Here is an 18,326-nt window from a genome sequence, read left to right as displayed (position 1 = left end):
GTGCTCTTAATTTAAATTTTTCCATAAATCCATTATTTTTAATAATTTTTGAAAAAGTTCTTTGAGAAGTTAGAAATATGAAAAATTTAGATTTTCAAAGATTTTAATTTGAAATCTTTTCAAAATTAATACCAGTTAGACAATAGTGAGCGCCTCTAGGCCTCTCACTGATGTCTAACTGGTATAGTCCCTTTCGACCATGCGTTGCAGGCAGTTATCCGTTCCAGTAGGCCCCCAGCTCAATTGAATTCCTAAAAAGAATTTTATGATTTACGAAAATAATTGAATCCTTGTAAAAATTTTATTATTTATGAAAATAATTGAATACAGTACCGGCCAAAATTGTCAGTCCACCCATTTTCGAAGGAATGAAAAAAATTTTTTAACATAAAATTTATGAAAACTCAAAATTTTTTTGGTTTATATTTTGAAAGACGATAAAATTTTGAAAAGAATAAGACCTCACAGAAGTTATTTGGCCAAAATTTGTAGAAGATATTCTTAAAAATCGTCATTTTCAATGTTTTACAAAAATTTGAATAACTTCTAAAATAATGAACGCTTTTTAATAATCTTAGGCTTATTTTAAAGGTCGTTTTCTACGGAATAAGAATTACTTATAGGCATTAACCTGTAATTTCTAATTTGGAATAAGCATGACGTCAAAGTTGGACAAAAAAATTGGAAAAATTTGAAATAAATTTTTTGTACTAAAAACTATTCTAGAACATATATAAAACATGATATGGTGAAGATTTTTAAAGAAAAGTTAATAAAAAAATATGTTTGAATTTCAAAAATTATTTTTCTTTTAATAATATTATTTCAAATTTTTTGAATTTTTTTGTCCAAAATCGCGTTGAATTCAGGAAATTTTTTTAGAATAATTGAAATTTTCTGAAGAATTTTACTAAAATTTTTGGAAATAATTGAATTTTACAGAAGAATTTTATTATAGTTTGTATTCGTTTTATTGGTTCACAAAGGGGAAAATAATTTTTACCTTATTTAAAGTATAGAAAAACACTTTTTTTGAACTCTACAATCATAAGTAGTAATTAATTAAAGTTAATTAAATAAATAAAAATCAAGCAACAAGAAAAGAAAATATATATTAAAATCCAAGGGAAAAGAAAAAAGAAAATGACCTAATGGTCGATTCAAGGGAAGTTGTTTTCAATATCAATGTTCGTATATAATGTGTGGCAAATCTGAAAGTTTTAGCGTCACTTATTCGAGTGTATGGTCGTCTTACAGGGTAGGTTTTGCCATTGCGTGACGAGTCGGCCGACCCAGAGATTATCGACCCTGCTTGACCGTCTTAACATACGGTATAAAGCAAAAGGGTTGGTCGTTCCACCTTCTGTTAAATTTATCCCATCGCCAGGAGCATCAAATTAATTCTGCCACTTGTGCGCAAAAAGAAAGAAAAAAAAATTAGACCGCCACTTATATAAAACTTGTGCGCTCCACTCGAGCCGCAGAGTTATGTATATAAATATATCATCGAATTTTCTCTCTAAATGGATCACTGATTTATTAACGTATATTGTCCATTTTTGCGATAAAAGTTCTTAATTACCTGAGATTTGAATTTGTTTAAGTTTCTTGCGATTTTAAGAACAATTTTCATTTTTGTAATTTATTGTTATATTCAGAAGGTTTTTTTTTAACTCAATTACTTTTCCGCACGCTGATATGATATTAGCGTAAACTTCATTTTTGGAGTTGAAACTTCACTTGAAGAAAAACAAACTTTTCATAAAAGTGAAAAAATTAACTCTAAAGAGTGTAAACTTTTTTTTAAGAAGTATAAACTTAATTTTTGGAATATAAAATTTAATGACGAGTTTTAATTTCATTCTCTGTGTAAAATTCACTCCAAAGTGTGTAAACTTTACTCTGAGGTGTGTAAACTTTACCGAAGAGTATAAAATTCACTAAAAAGACTGTAAAATTTACCCCGAGAATAGTAAATTTTACTGAAGAGTGTAAACTTTATTGAAAAGTGTGAAATTTACTCCAAAATGTTTAAACTTCAGTTCAGAATTGTAAACTTTATTCAATAAAAAATAAATTTACTCTGAAGAGTGTATTGAGAAAACGATTTATTTGATTAAAACATATTTTGTTTAAATCAAACTTAAAATATCTTTTCTATACAGTCAAACATATTTAAGTTTAATTGAAACATACACTGTAAAAAATTTAGGGAGTTGGGAGTGAAATTTTTCGAGTTAAAAATCAACTCCAAAAGAGAGTTAATTTCTAACTCCCTTCATTCAACACCCGCGCGAGTTATTTTTTCCTTGGGGAGTTAGCATTTGGGTGTGAAATTTTAACTCTCTTTATTTAACTCCCCTGGCATTAACTCGCCAATGGGTGCGACTTTTATAGAATCCCCTGGGGAGTTAAAATTTAACTCCCTTTTTTTACAGTGCAGTAGTTATTTTCTATATATATTGGGATTAAGCTTACAAACTAATTTCAATTAAACAAAATCACTTAAAATTATTTTTCTTTTTGAATTTAGTATTATAATGTTTTCTCAGTGTGCAAAATTCACATTATGGGTGTAGACTTCACTTTAAGTAGAGTAAATTTTACTGAAAAGTGTAAAGTTCATTTCAAAAGAGCATAAACTTCATTTTAACAGCATGTGATTGTTACAGAATTCAAAGTTAATTTTTTCGACCACTTTTCTCTTAAAATATTAAATAAATTAAGCTAGTTTTTTGTGAATAACTCTAAAATATCATAAAGAAGGGCAGTGATGTGAAAAAGTTTTAATATTTTTAAAATTATTTATTAAAAAATAACTTTAAAATTATCAGTTCTCAAAATCACTTTTAATCAATTTCTCGTCTTTTCCGATTTCAAAGTATTTTTTTATAATTTATTTTAGAATTATTAAAACTTTTGCACATCACTGCTCTTCTTTATTATATTTTAGAGTTATTCACAAAAAACTAGCTTAATTTATTTAATATTTTAAGAGAAAAGTGGTCGAAAAAATTAACTTTGAATTCTGTAACAATCACATGCTGTTAAGAGTGTAAACTTTTCTCAAGATTCAATATTTTACTTCAGAGAGTGTGACTTCCATTTTAGGACCTTAAACTTCATTTTTATACTTAAAACTTCACTCAATGGTAACCAATTTACTTTAAAGAGTGTAAAATTTACTCTGAAGAGAGAAAACTTTACACTTACAGTATAAACTGTACTGTAAAGAGTGTAAACTTTACCCTGAGGATAGTAAACTTTACTGAAGAGTGTAAACTTCTCTCTAAGTAGAGTAAACTTTCCTTAGAAGTATGAAATTTACTCCAAAGTGTGAAAACTTCAGTTTAGTATGGCAAACTTTACCCGTAGGCGAGTGAACTTTACAATAAAGAGTTTAAACCTCATATTTTTAGCGTGTAAACTTTACCTAGAGGATTTTTACTTTGCTCAAGTATGTAAAATTCGCCCTAAATAGTTCAAACTTTACCTTGAGTAGAATAAATTTAAATGAAGAGTGTAAACTTTACTCTAATGGGTGTAAAGTTTACTATACATAGAGTGAAGTTTACACCCATTAGAGTAAAGTTTACACTCTTCATTTAAATTTACTCTCTAGGCAAAGTTTGAACTATTTATTTAATAGTGATAAATTTACTCCGAAGAATGCCAAATTCACTCTAATAGGTGTAGCACTAAGTATTAAGTAGCATTCTTTTTAGGGTAAACTTTAATGAATAGTGTGAAATTTACTCTAAAGTGTTTAAATTGCAGTACAGGATTGGAAACTTAACTCTGAGAAAAGTAAATTTTATTGAATAGTAGGAAGTTCACCGTATAGAGTGTAAACTTCACTCTAAGTATAGAGTAAACTTTATTCAAGAGTGTAAAATTCGCTCTAAATAGTTTAACCTTTTGAGGATAGTAAATTTAAATGAAAAGTGTAAAATCTACTCTAATAGGCGTAAATCTTATTCTAATTGGTACAAACTTCACTCTATGCAGAATAAACTACTGGAAAGTATGAAATTTACTCTTAAGTGTGCAAACTTCAGTTCAGGATTGTAGACATCACTATAAGAAAAGTAAACTTTATTCAGTAGTGAAAAATTCACTCTAAGCAGAGTAAACTTTACTGAAAAGTGTAAAACTTCAGTACAGGATTGCAAACTTAACTTTAAGGAAAGTTAACTTTATTCAATAGTACACGGAGGAAAATATAAAGTAACTTTTATTACTTTCACAGTAAAACATTTCTGCAGAAAATACCATGGTAAAGGATCAGAATTCGTAAAATTTTCACAAAAAATAAAAAGTATTTTTTTTAAATCGAAATGTTGAAATAACATTTCTATTTGGCCTTAGGAATGTGTCTACCAAGAAACAAAAAAAAAATTTTTTTATAAAAGTTATTGAAAAATGAATTTTTTTGAAACTTTTTAAACAAAATTTTATTTCTCCTGAATGAATTAACCGACTTGAATGAACCAAGTGGGAATATAAAGGGAAAAAGTTTATTTTTTAATAATTATTTAATAAATTTTTTATAAACAATTATTTTAAAAGTTATAATGAAAATTAAATGCTATACTTAGTTTTTGATCATTTTTATGGTTATATAATTAAATGCTAATGTTAATTCGACAGTGTTTTGTTCATTTCGTAGTTGAAAATAATAAACTTTTAAAATAATTGCCGCTCCTAAATTTTCTCAACGGATTTCGATTCCTTATAGTTTTAATTGTATGTTGAGATTTTTTTCCAAATTTTTAAAAGGCGCAGAACATTAAAAAAAAATTAATTGTTTATAGGGTAAGGGGCCCCAAGGCGACCACCCACCACCCATCTTTTGAACGACTGTAATGTTGTTCTTTGGTAGACACATTCCTAAGGCCAAACAGAAATGTTTTTTAAACATTTAGATTTAAAAAAAATACTTTTTATTACTCGTAAAGATTTCACAAATTTTGACCCTAAAGCATTTCTGATAACTTTCACTACTTTCGGAATAAATTTACTTCGAACGTGGCAAAATTTTCTCCGACAGTATAGTAGAAGTTAACAGAAATGTTTTACAGTGGAACCTCGATTATCCGAACTAACCAAGGCAAGGCCGGGTTCGGATAATCGAAAGTTCGGATAATAGAGATTTTAATTTTTTTATATAATTAAAGTAAAAAAATCGACAGTTGAATTATATATATTTCATTTAATCCATTTTTTAAATATACATAAGTATATTATATACGTAAATATATATTAATAAAACATAGAATTTAGAATTTTTTAAGATTTTTCTGGCATAAATTTCGTTATTTTCCTTTGAAAGATTCGGGAGGCCAAAAAAAAGTTCGGATAATAGAAGTTCGGATAAAATGATTTTCGGTTCGGATAATAGAGGGTTCGGATAACAGAGGTTCGGATAATCGAGGTTCCACTGTACTATAAAAGTAGTAAAAGTTACTTTATATTTTTCTAAATACGTGTAGAAAATTCATTCTGTAGAGTATAAACTTTACTCAAAGGAGTGTAAACTTCACTCTGAGGGGTGTAAAATTTACCTTGAGAGGCGTAAACTTTACTTAAGAGTGTAAAGTTTGCTCTAAATAGTTTAAACTTCCTCTTATGAGTGCAGAAGAATATATTCAAGAGTAAAAATCTGACTTCAAGAAGTTCGAACTTCATTATAAGAAGTGTAAACTTTACATCAATGAATTGTTTCGACAAATTTTACACCAATAACGAACAAAAAAGAAAATAGTGTTTTTTTCCTCCCCCCCCCCCCTCTCTCTCCTATGGAAAACTGTTGTGATTTTTCACGCGTTTCTGTTCATCTCGTTTTATTCTGATTGTTAGGCGGCATTTAGATTAATTGAATTCCAAGTTGTTTTAATGCGGTCAGTAGAAATTGTACCTGCACAGCATGTGTGAATGTGTGTGCGCGCGCGTGTCGGACGTTACTTTTGCCAATAGGTTCAGAGAACCAAAGAATCACAGGGTGTAGATCCGTTGGTTGTAAAGCAGTAGACCAGTGCAACGCGAGTCGTTCAGGTTTCAAATCAACAAAACATACTGAAAATATACATATATATACACCCACACACTTATACATATAGTAGTATACAAGTACAAAATACAATTCAGTCTATTTCTTGTAACGCGCGCAAAAAGTTCAAATTTTTTCCGCTGTTTTGTTTTTGAAAAAAAAACAAGTTTTATTCAAAAATATTTTCAACTCTTTTTTTTTGTTCTAGAATTTATAATTTTTGGTTGTCTCTTTTTATACTCAAAGTGCTTGCCATGAAATATTTCAAGTGTTTACTACGCATGTGATGGGAAAAGTCGAAAAATATTAATAATCTTCGCCCTTTATTTTTGTATATTGAGACTGATATGAAAGAAGAAATGTTAAGGAATTCTATAGCGAATTTCTAGTCTACGTATATATATATATATACATATATATAGTGAAAGTAGAAGAAAAAAATGCTATGTTGTGGGTAAGAGTTATTGCATTTTTTACGGTTCTGCACTCCATTTTACTCATTAAATATATCACCTTGGTGGAAATTTTCCTTTTTTTTCTTATTTTATTCAACACCATCTTTCTTCTTTTCTTCTAAGTAATAAATATAGTGAAAATAGTGAAGAGGGAGGTTTTTTTTAATTAATTTTCACAAAAATAGTTGGCAAAATGAAGAGGTGGTGTTTCTTTTTAAATTCTGTTAATTATTTATGGAAATGCGATTAAAATTCATTTCTTTACATTTAATATTGCGACGGGAAATAATATACTGAAGCCGGTGCACGTGTTTGCAACAATGTGTATATATAATAATGAATGGCACATGAACGTTGATAAAAATTTCGTTGTTCTCTTATTAGAAAAAAATGACAATTAATATTAATTAATATGAATAAAAATTAATAATAAATTTACAATAAATTACTAATAGTAAAATAATAATAAAATAATAATAATAAAATAATAAAATATACTAATAATATAAACTAATACTCATGTCATTTCATACAAAATTATTAGTCAGTATTTAGTAAATTAGTAATTGTTAGTTAGTACAATAAATAATAATATAAACTAATACTCATGTCTTTTTATAACAAATTTTTAATTTGTTTATTAGTTTACTCTCTAAAACTGAATCAGTGAAATTTGACTGAGAATCAGTGACTCTATTCTCGTAATTTGAATCAGTGAAATTTCAGTCATTTTTCACTGATTGGCCAATTAAAAAATAACTGAAATTTTCAATATGTGTGACAGAGATTTTCAGTAGTTTTTTAATTGGCGAATCAGTGGAAAATGACTGAAATTTCAGTTATTTTTAACTGATTTTCAGTGAAATTTTACTGATTCAAATCGCGAGAATAGAGTCACTGATTCTCAGTCAAATTTCACTGGTTTTTAGTGGAATTTCACTGATTCAGATTTAGAAAGTATTGTTTAGTAAATTACCAATTAATATCAATTATTAATAATTAAATTTAATGTTAATTGATAATAATGAATGTTAAAAAATTAAAAATAATAATAATAACAATAATAATAATAAATATTGATAATAAATTAATAGTAATTTATAATAATTTAATAATAGTAAAGTAATAATAATTTATACAATAATTAATAAACTAATAATATATGTAAACCAAAAAAATTATCATAATTATTCATTTGAATTAATAATAAATTACCATGAAAATAAATATTAATTAATAATATAGTATGAGGATCCTCGAACCCTGCAAAATTGCATAGAGAGTAAATAAATATATTATTAATTAATAATATAAACTAATGAATTTAAAGTAGTTAAATATAATAATTAATAAACTTCATTCACTTTCGAGCAACTGCCTTATTTTTAATAAAAATAAAATCAATTACACTTTGATATTTTTTTATTAAATATAATAATTAATAAATTTCATTTACTTTCCAGCAACTGCCTTATTTTTAATAAAAATAAAATTAATTACATTTTGATATTTTTTTAGCTTGATATAAAATTAGGTGATAAATTTTTAATGAAAAAGTTGTAATATAATAAAGTAACAATAGCAAGAAGAATATCTAAAAATAAATGAATAAAAAGAAAAATAACAGAATAAAAATATAAAAAATGAAAAATGTTAATAATAATCACGAATAAAAATGCCTAATAATAATAATAATATTTTAATGATTATAATTAAAAATAAAAACACTAAATTTTCATTCATTTTTGGAAGTTCAAGTGAATGGAATTTTTTGTCTTCTTAAGGGCATTTGAAACTTGATGACGTCACACATGCTTTGCACAAACTGAAACGTCATCAAGGTTCAAATGCCCTTAAATACATTTAAAAATTACTATTCAAAGAAGAAACAAGTAATTAAATTTAAATATAATTACTTATAATTAAAAATTAATTTCTTAAAGTAATTAATTTTTAACTAAGTAATTAAATTTAAATATTTAAATTTAATTAAATTAATAATTGTTTTTCTGTAAAAAAATACAAATTAAAATTATTGAAAAAAAATATCATCTTTTGTTTTAATTGTTCGAAACTTTATAGGAATATAGAAGTGGTAAAAATAGTACAATAATATTGTAAAAATAATTATACTAAAAATATTAATATTAATAACAATATTAATAATTTAATATCTAAATTATAGCAAAATAGATTTTTTTGTTCATCTTCAAAAATATTACCAACTTTTTTAAAGTAATATAATATAAATAAATATTTACAATATCCCAATGGGAAATGCCAGTGTAGTGCCGATGTTCACCACTGGCTTAGTACTCAGACGATTGTTCGGCGTAGTCTAGCCGAGCCTCGACAATCAGTGCTGGCGCAGTACAGAATTTTTGTTTCGCCAAAGCTTGGACAAGCCACGGCGGCAAGTGCTGGCTGAGTATAGAAAAATTGTTCACAACGCTCTTTGCCAACATTGCTTTTTTGACATAAACTTGAAAAAAATTATAAAAAAAGTTTATGAATGTTTATAAATATAAATTTATTGAAAAAAATTAATATTTTACTTTTCAGTTGTTCATTTTTTATTCTTGTCAAATTTAATAATAACAATTTAACACAATTGTCTAATTTTGTAAATAATAAACTATTTAAACAAATTAAAATTATAAACAAAATTTAAACTTTAATCTCAATAATAATTTGGTTCCTATTAAAATACTATTATACTTCTTACTATGAATAAAAAATTATTAAAAAATTACCACGTAATTTAAGAATTACGTAAAATGTTAAATGCAGTAAGTAAAGTAATTTAATTATTAAAAATTTAGTTCAATTTATTTTATTTCAATTTATTATTTCTAACGTATCCCTATTTTTTTCTCATCTTTGACTCAATAATTGTATGTCTGAATGATACTGAGATATTAATAATTTACTGTACACATGTGTCGTTAGCATAGTGGTTAGAGCGTTAGTCTGTTAGTCCGTAGGTCGTAGGTTCGATTCCCCTCGTCAGCAATTTTGTTTATTTTCATAGGTTTGCGATATTTCTAGATTCCAATCGTTAGGTACTAAAATATGAAAATTTAATGCACACTTACTGTAATTGTTTATTATTTAATTTTTAAATGTTATAAACAATTTTTTCAACTTCATTTACTATATCCATTGTTAGTCTCCATCTTTAATACAATTTAATTAAAAAGAGAAATATTTTATGAATAATAACTATTTATTAATATTATTTACCATTTTGTTGTTAAATTATTTATAATTATGAATTTACGACTAATTAATAACAATACGGCATTTATTGCGGCAATATTCTCAGCCAGCACTGGTCCAGTGCTGCGCCAGCGCTGTCTGGCAGCACTGACAGACAGTACTTCGGCAGTGCCGGACGGCGTTATCATCCCAGAGTTATGCCAGTGCTGGCTCTCAGCCTTGCCGCCAGTGCTGCCAGTGCTGGCGCAGTACTACGCCAGTTGTAAATTTCCCATTGGGATGATAGTAATATGACTAATGAATATTATTTACAATAAATATTAAAAATAAATATTAAAAATTAAATAAAATTAAACAAAATTAAAAAAATATAAATAAATATATAAAATTTTTCCTCTTCTTAAAAGTAGCATAATATATTACAATTATTCGTATTGTACATATGTAACAAATATTATGCTTACTTTATATAATTAATTCGACTAATTAATATAGTACATAACGAATAAAAATTAAAAAAAGATGATTTATAACAACTTTGTTTTTAATTATTAAAAATAGCCATATTACGTGTGTTTGGAGTTTCTTGAGTAATAAAATGTCTAAATTTTCCACAAATACTTAAAATTAATAAAGGTATCCTTTTCTATATATATATATATATACGCAAATATATAGAAAGAAAATTATCTATATCGATCATGTAACAAATTACCAACTTCTTTTTATTAGTGCTATTATTATTTCTTTAATCATTAGTTTTTTTATTTCTATTTTTATATTTATATCATTTTCTATTCAATTTTTTTTTATTATTATCATTATTTTACTACTCTTTTATTTTTATTACTATTTTTCATAATTATATTTCGATATTATTACTATATAAATATACGGAAAAAAAGTTTACCTTTTTTTCAGGGGAAAAATTTCTTTAAAATACCGAAAGTTTTAACTGAAACAACTAAAAATTTAGCCATTGTATTGAAATTTTAAAAAGAAAATATTTGTAAAACCAAAAAAAAAATTATATAAAAAAATAATAACTTGTACAAATTTAAATATTCTGGAATTTTACTATACCAATTAGTGTTAACTTGAAGCTTATACAATATAATCTCGAATAATCCGTGGACTTTGTAAAGCTACACGTAGAAGTGCATGTAAATGAGTAAAAACATCACTGATCCCTGTAATTACGCCAATAATATACACACAAATATAGGAATTATTTTATTATTTATTTGATATTTATTTTTTTTTTTTTGTTGGATTTTGTTTTTTTTCTTATTTTGTTATTTGCTACTATTTCAATATTATTATTTCTTATTAATTATTATTTATTCATGATTGATTATTTATTTATTATATAAGCAATAAAATTAAACAAATAGAGAAAAATGATAAATACCTATATATAAACAAGTAAAAAAACATAATGATTAATTATTCACTAGGTATTTTTAATTTATAATTATTATTGCTAATTTTTCTTTTGCTAACTTCCTACCTTTGCTAACTACCTTTGATATTATTATTATTATTATTATTATTATTATTATTATTATTATATAATTTATTTTTTACTATTAATGAATTATTTATAATTATTTAATATGAATACGGTCGACAAATAATAAATAAAAAATAGTGAATAATTAATAATTATTTTTTATTTGTTTAATTTTATTAACAAAAATAAAGAGAAATTAGTATAATTTATTATTAGGTACTTTACTTTATTTACTCACTTAAATTTTTTTAACTGTTTTTAATTCATGTTTATATTATATTGAAAATAAATCAATAAATTTGTACTATTACAATTTATTTATTAATATTTATTCATTTATGTTTATTTATCTTTAAATAAATAAATATTATATAAAAATAATTAATATTATAATTAAAATAGCAAAATATTTATAAATGCCATTTTATACAAAAATGCAAATAATACAATAAAACAAGAAAAAAGGAGAGAAAGAAAATGTATGGAAATTTTGTGAAAATTAAAACATTCCACAGTTCATTTATTTATTTCTATATCCTCTATAGTTGATTTCTGAACATAAAGAAATTCCTTTGTGTTGAGAAGCGAAGAGTTAGCCTTAGGCTGAATTCTGATTATAGCTTTTGTGCTCTCATAAAATATGTACGTACATAAGACTTGCAAAAAGTACGACATGCATGTAAACGTACTGAGTCAGTAGTTTATCGAAGAATACTTCAAGTTATTTTTTTCCTTTTTCTTTCCTTTTTTTAGTCAGTTCAAGTTCAAGTCAACTTTAACTTCCTAAAACCAAAATAGAAAATAGCATTAAAAATAATATTAGCAACAAACTATTTTTTTAATTCTAATAAAAATTAGGTTTATTATTATTATTATTATTATTATTATTATTATAATTACGAAATTCTACGAAATTATACAAAAATTTACCATTGTGTCATTATTATTATTATTATTACTTTTACTATTTTTATTAATTATTAATTTATTATTTTAAGCCACGTGATTTTAAGCCACTTTTGCTCAGTGGCAAAAGCGGCATCGGTCAGGGTTCGATTCTTTGCGACTGCGGATTTTTTCCGTCCCGGAATTTTATTTATTATTAGTGGTAATCAGTGAACCGAAATAATGTTTTATTATTTATTGTCATTTAATTTATATAATATTTCGGTTATTTATTTAAAAAAAAAAAAAAAAAAATTGTGAAAATGATGACGTGTTGCTTATGTTATTATTTTTATTTAATTTTTTTTCTGACAAAAAATATAAAATAAAAGCAAATAAACAGGTTGAAAAGTGAGAGAATTCTGTGAAGTGTCAATTACTGTAATTATTATTCATTCGAGGCGTGTAGACGCACACATAAAAAAAAGAATGGGGGAAATACTATAACTAGGGGACAATTTTTTTTTTTTTTGACACGTTGTATACTATATATATATGCATAGGGAGTTAACGAAAAAAAGGAGAAATGAGATAGGAGAGTATTCACGCAACATTATTTCGGTTCACTGATTACGTAGGTGCACTCAGGTGTAACACTCTCATTGTACAATGTAAGCATGGAAATCCCGGATGAACATTTCTGCATTGTCAGATAGAGGAGACCCCATATATACAGTCATATCCTCATTCTATCGTGGTTGACGAAATTTTACTATAAATATATATACATATATATTTATTATAAAACGGAAGTAAACGAATTTTTGGAATATTTTTCAATTTATTTTTTTTTTGTTTTCATTGTAATCGTTTGCTTTTTTATTTCTCTTCCGACTTCAAGTTTCGAAATTTAATTTTATTGTGATTGTATTAATTTTTTTGTCTTCTTTTTTCTTCCTTTTTGTTTTTTTTGTTCCTTTTCATTTCCTATATTTGAGAATTTTGAAATGATTTTTATTATATTTTTTATTATTTCCGTCAGTTTAGTTCTTGTCTTTCATTATAATATATGGCGTACAGTTCATCACATTTTTATATAAAAAGTTTTAACTTTTAAATTATTAATTTCCGCTTATATTTACACTGCGGTAACAATTTTCTTTAACTTAATAATTATTAATTTATGGTAATTGATAATAATAATGAATTATTTACAATAATCAAGAAAAAATAATTATTTACGATAATAGACGACATTTATTGTTAATTGTAGGTATATAATAAATTAATAATTATTAATTAAATAATATACAGTAATAATTATTATTTTTAATTTTTTTCTATTTATTTTTTTCATATTTTTTCATATTTGCTTAATATTATTACATATATTAAAATAATAATAATAATAATCATCTATATTAGGTAATATTTTTATCTAAAAATTTGAGAATATTTGAATTCCTTGGAAGACTTAATATTTATGAAACTAATTGATTTCTTGAGAAGAATTTTATTAAAATTTCCTTAATAATTTTAATTGAAAACTTTGAAAGAAAATTAATTGAATTTTATGAACAATTTCTTTCAAGTTTTTAAAATAATTGTGTCTGCTAATAATTGTAATTAAATATTTGATTATTGAAGCTTATTAACCCTAGAAGGAGTAACTGGGGTGTCTGGACACCCCAAGCAAAATTCAAAGTATTCCCATGGCTTAACCAATAATTTTTTTACGCTCAAAACTTGTTGATAATTTAGTTTGAACCTCTATCTTTTGACACCTGTATGTGCCGCCCAAAGTTTTGCTCTAGGAAGAGCTCTATCTCCTGTTAAAATACGTCTGGGGTGTCTGGACACCCCAGTTACTCCCTAACGTTAGAAAAATTGTCAAGATAAGTAAATTCAAATTTTTTTAAAAAATCGTTTTTAATCAGTTAAAATCATCTGATAAAGTATAAATTGATAGGTTATGCATGAAACAGTTGTATTTTATAAAAAAGAAACATTTTTATACAAAAATTCTATTTTTATGAAAAATAGACATTCTGTATTTGTAACAACTTATGATATTTGAGTTAAGATTTATTAAAAACTTCTGTGCTCTCTCTACAGTCAGAAATTAAATTCTAATACAGAAAAATGTAGTATATGACAGTCAAATTTAAATTATAAATTCTATATTGTTAATAATATTTTAACATATATTAGAGTTATTAAGAATTGTTAATTAAAACTTTGATTAAATATTAATTTACAGAATCATTTCATAAGTTAATTATTTTAATGTTAATATATTCAGATATATTAAGTTTGTAAAATTTTAAATTTATAACACCATTTTTAGTAAATATTAATTGTTTAAAAGTCCATTTTATAATTCATTTTTATGATTTTCACTATTCGTCAATTGTCTTTAATTTCTTTCACTTCAGATGTTCAAATAATTATGTTTTTTGGAAATAATACAAAAACTAATTTTTTCCCCTAAAAGTGTATCTATTTAACTTTAAAAACCTAAACTAGTTTTAAAATTAGTCAAATTTTTAAGAAACTACAACGTTTTTTGTGAAAAAGTCAATTTTGCAATTTTTTGGTGTTTTTTTGGGGTTTTTATTGTTCTTCTTCAAAATTTTTTTAATTTATCAAAATATAAATAATATTATTGTATTCCTTACTAAAAAACCAATCAATTCTTTATAATGAATTCTTTTTACGTCAAATATAAACCTTATAAAACAAGTTATAAGGGTGGGGTGTCGGGACACCCCAGTTACTCCTTAGAGGGTGAGTAAACTAACGTACTCCTTCTAGGGTTAAAATTGCATTGAAAATAATGGAACTTCTGAGAAGAATTTTATTATTTTAAAAAAATAATTTTATTCTTGCGATAAATTATTCTACTTCTAAAAATAATTCAATTGTTTCAAAGGATTTATTGAAATTTTAGAAAATAACTGAATTCTTTCGAAAATTTTTATTAAAAATTAGAAAAAAAAATTGAATTGCTTCGAAAAATTTATTAAAAAATTTAATTTTTTCGATAAATATATGATTAAAAATTTAAAAAAAAATGAATTCTTTCATGAAATTTTATTAAAAATAATTAAATTTTTGCAAAGAATTTTTCTATTTATAAAAATAATTGAATTGTTTCGAAGGATTTATTTAAATTTTAAAAAATAATTGAATTCTTTCAAACAATTTTATAACGAAATAAGAAAACAATTGATTTCTTTTGTGAAATTTTATTGAATATAATTGAATTTTTACAAAGATTTTACTATTTAAAAAATTAATTCATATTAAAATAAATAAAAAAAATGATTAAAACACATTTTTCTTTTATATTTTTTTCCTATAGAATAAATAAATTTATAAATTTATTTTCTTTTTTTGGGATAAAAAAAGAGGAAAATAAAAATTCCTTATTATTGATATCCTTTCGTTGATAATTTATGTTGTAGTTGCCGTCGATTCAATTACGAAATCTGGAAGATAATCCAATAAAAGATCGTAAATTACAAAATTGAATTTCCACTTTGATATTCACAAACGAAATTTATCGAGTTTGAGACACTTTGGAAAATGACGTCATGGATTCTAATGTTTGGAGCATTGTTTCTAGGTGAGTTGCGTGATATAATAATTTTTGTTTCTTTTTTTTACTCATATTCAAAAAGACAGATTTTGATCTGTCTTTTTGAATAAATTTATTTTAATGGTCCACCATTTTTTTGCTCCTTTTTTTTTGCTTTTATCATGCTTAAACGAAATCTATTTTAGGATTTATTAAACCCCCAGTAGATAAACGTCATGAATATTTATATAGGAAAAAAAATTTTTTTAAACCTCAAACATGAAATTGGGTGAATTATTTTTTTACCTCGCAAATTTTTATTTTCTTACTTAATAAGAACATTTTATTGCATAATAATATTAATATTACTAATAATTAATTTAATTATAAAAGAATGAATGACAAAAAAATAATTTTTTTACGTAAAAATAAAAATAATTTGATTAAATTGATGAATTTGAATTTAGTAAAACTTCCTATTAATTTTAAATTTTTAATAATTTTTCACTAAAACAAAAACTAAAAATTAATTACGGAAGAATAAGTGAAAAATTCTACTCTAGAAATTAATGAATATTTTGAAATTTTTAATTAACTTTTCATTAATTCGAATTCAGAGAGTAAAATTAAAAAAAATTACCAACTAAAAAATGAATGAAACTGAAAGTAAAAAAAATTAGAAAAATAAAAAGAATTCCAAATTAAGCAAAACTGATGGAATTGTTTTTTCTCTTTTTCGTTTTCAGCACATCAATTGATAATGGTGACGGGGGAAAATTGCATGAAAGATGAACATCAAAAATGCATAGCCTTAGCCGATCCTTTACTTAAGGATCCACAATTAATTTTTCCAGACAATATGAAGGACATTGATAATGTCTGCAGGTAATTGTCTATAGTATTTTATATACAAAATAGATTTTGTTATTTATTATTTAAAAAACCACGTCAAGAAGATTGATTTCTATATTATACATATATATTTATTTTAACTCACTAAGGTCTATAAGTAGAACCTGGAAAAATTCCATTTTACTTTTTATTCGTGAAAGTTTTTTTAGGAAACTTCAAATAAACACACACACACATATATTATTATTATTTGACAATTTTTCCTGCTCTGTTTGTTTCGATCATTATTTGTTTTTAAAACATTTTTTTTCTATGTTTTTTTTGCGTTTATTACAATTGCGAGAAAGTAACTAAGATAAAAATCGTTATTTTCCTTTTTTTTGTCTGATTGTTTCAGAATTTTTTTTTTTTTCATTTATTTTATATTTTTTTATTTTCTAAACATTTTTTTTTATCTTATTCATATACTTATATTTATTTTGATTTATTTATTCGTAGTTTCATGGAACTGTGTTCTTTATTTTGTAAACTTTTTTATTTTGCAAACCTTTTTTTTTTTGTATAAACGTTTTTTATTTTTGTAACCTTTTTTTTATTTTCAGAACAGTTTTTTATTTTACTCATTTATTTTTATTTATTTTAATTAAATTCGTCGTATAAGAAACTATAGACCCTTTATTTTGTAAACTTCTTTTTATTTTGTGATACCTTTTTTTTGTGTAACATTTTTCTATCTCGTAGGAAATTTTTTTTATTTTGTAAATTTTTTCCATTTTGCAACTTGTTTTTTTTATGCGTATAGACACGAAGGTTCTTTTGTTTATATGTATAAAATGTATGAAGGTGATAGACTATAGTTTTTTATGTCCTATGTCAAGGTTTAACGATTCCGAACAAGATGCTCCTATTTTTCACCTAGTCGGTTATAAATGTGAGTAATAAAGTTCAAGACCAGAAAACGAGAGAACGACGACATAATTCCATTTATCTTAAATTTGACATTTCAAAGGTAGACCGAATGAGAGAGAGAGAGAGAGAGAGGAAGAGAAAATTTTTTTTTACTATTTTATTTGTTTTGAAAATTTATTAGTAGGTAGTATTTATTTTTACCGATTTACAATTATTTTTTTATTAATTATGTCAATTTATAAATTAATTACAAAAAGTTTATTTATTTTTAAGTAAATGATTAAAACAAAACAAATAAATAAATAATTAAACAAATAAATTAATAGATAAACAAATGAATAAATAAATGAATGAATCAAGAAATAAATAGATAAATAAATAATTGAATAAATAAATGAATAAACGAATAATTAAAATTTATTTATGGAATAAAAATAATTAACTTTATAAAAGTTAAAATATTTTACACAATAATTTCGGGAGAAGAATATTTTCGTTACTATTTTCGCATTTTATTCGCCGACAAGTTTGTGTCGTGATTATTCAAATGAAATTTTCTTAAATGCAAATATTGTTCCAACGAAAAGAGTCTACAATGAGGATATTAATATCAATTTACTTTAAAATTTATCATAATGCAAAAGACAATGCTTCTGGTTGCTTTGTAATATATACACTCTTCTCTCTCTCTCTCTCTCTCTCTCTCTCTCTCTCTCTCTCTCTCTCTCTCTCTCTCTCAACAAAGTAATGGAGTTTAGCAGGGTGTGAAGAATTTTAATTTTATTCGAGAAAAAGAAAAAGAGATAAGAATAAGTTCACTCCAGGAAAAAGAAGTTCATTTCTCAAATTTTCCATGCAGTCGAC

The 18,326-nt window shown here is 24.3% G+C and overlaps 1 protein-coding gene across 1 annotated transcript in view; it reads left to right on the top strand.

Annotated features, from left to right (window-relative positions):
- The first annotated feature begins 6,010 nt into the window (after positions 1 to 6,010).
- LOC122498993 overlaps positions 6,011 to 18,326 on the top strand; it is a 31,808-nt gene continuing 19,492 nt past the window's right edge. The window contains exons 1-3 of the mRNA XM_043607022.1: positions 6,011 to 6,503; positions 15,589 to 15,749; positions 16,448 to 16,586. Coding sequence (XP_043462957.1) covers positions 15,710 to 15,749; positions 16,448 to 16,586 — 179 coding nt within the window. The 5' untranslated portion in view covers positions 6,011 to 6,503; positions 15,589 to 15,709. The remainder of the gene's footprint in view (positions 6,504 to 15,588; positions 15,750 to 16,447; positions 16,587 to 18,326) is intronic.

Source organism: Leptopilina heterotoma, unplaced genomic scaffold, assembly GCF_015476425.1.
Source record: "Leptopilina heterotoma isolate Lh14 unplaced genomic scaffold, ASM1547642v1 Lhet_163, whole genome shotgun sequence".
NCBI lineage: Eukaryota > Metazoa > Arthropoda > Insecta > Hymenoptera > Figitidae > Leptopilina > Leptopilina heterotoma.
The sequence above is the reverse complement of the archived record's forward strand: the minus strand, read 5'-3'. Positions and strand labels throughout refer to the sequence as shown.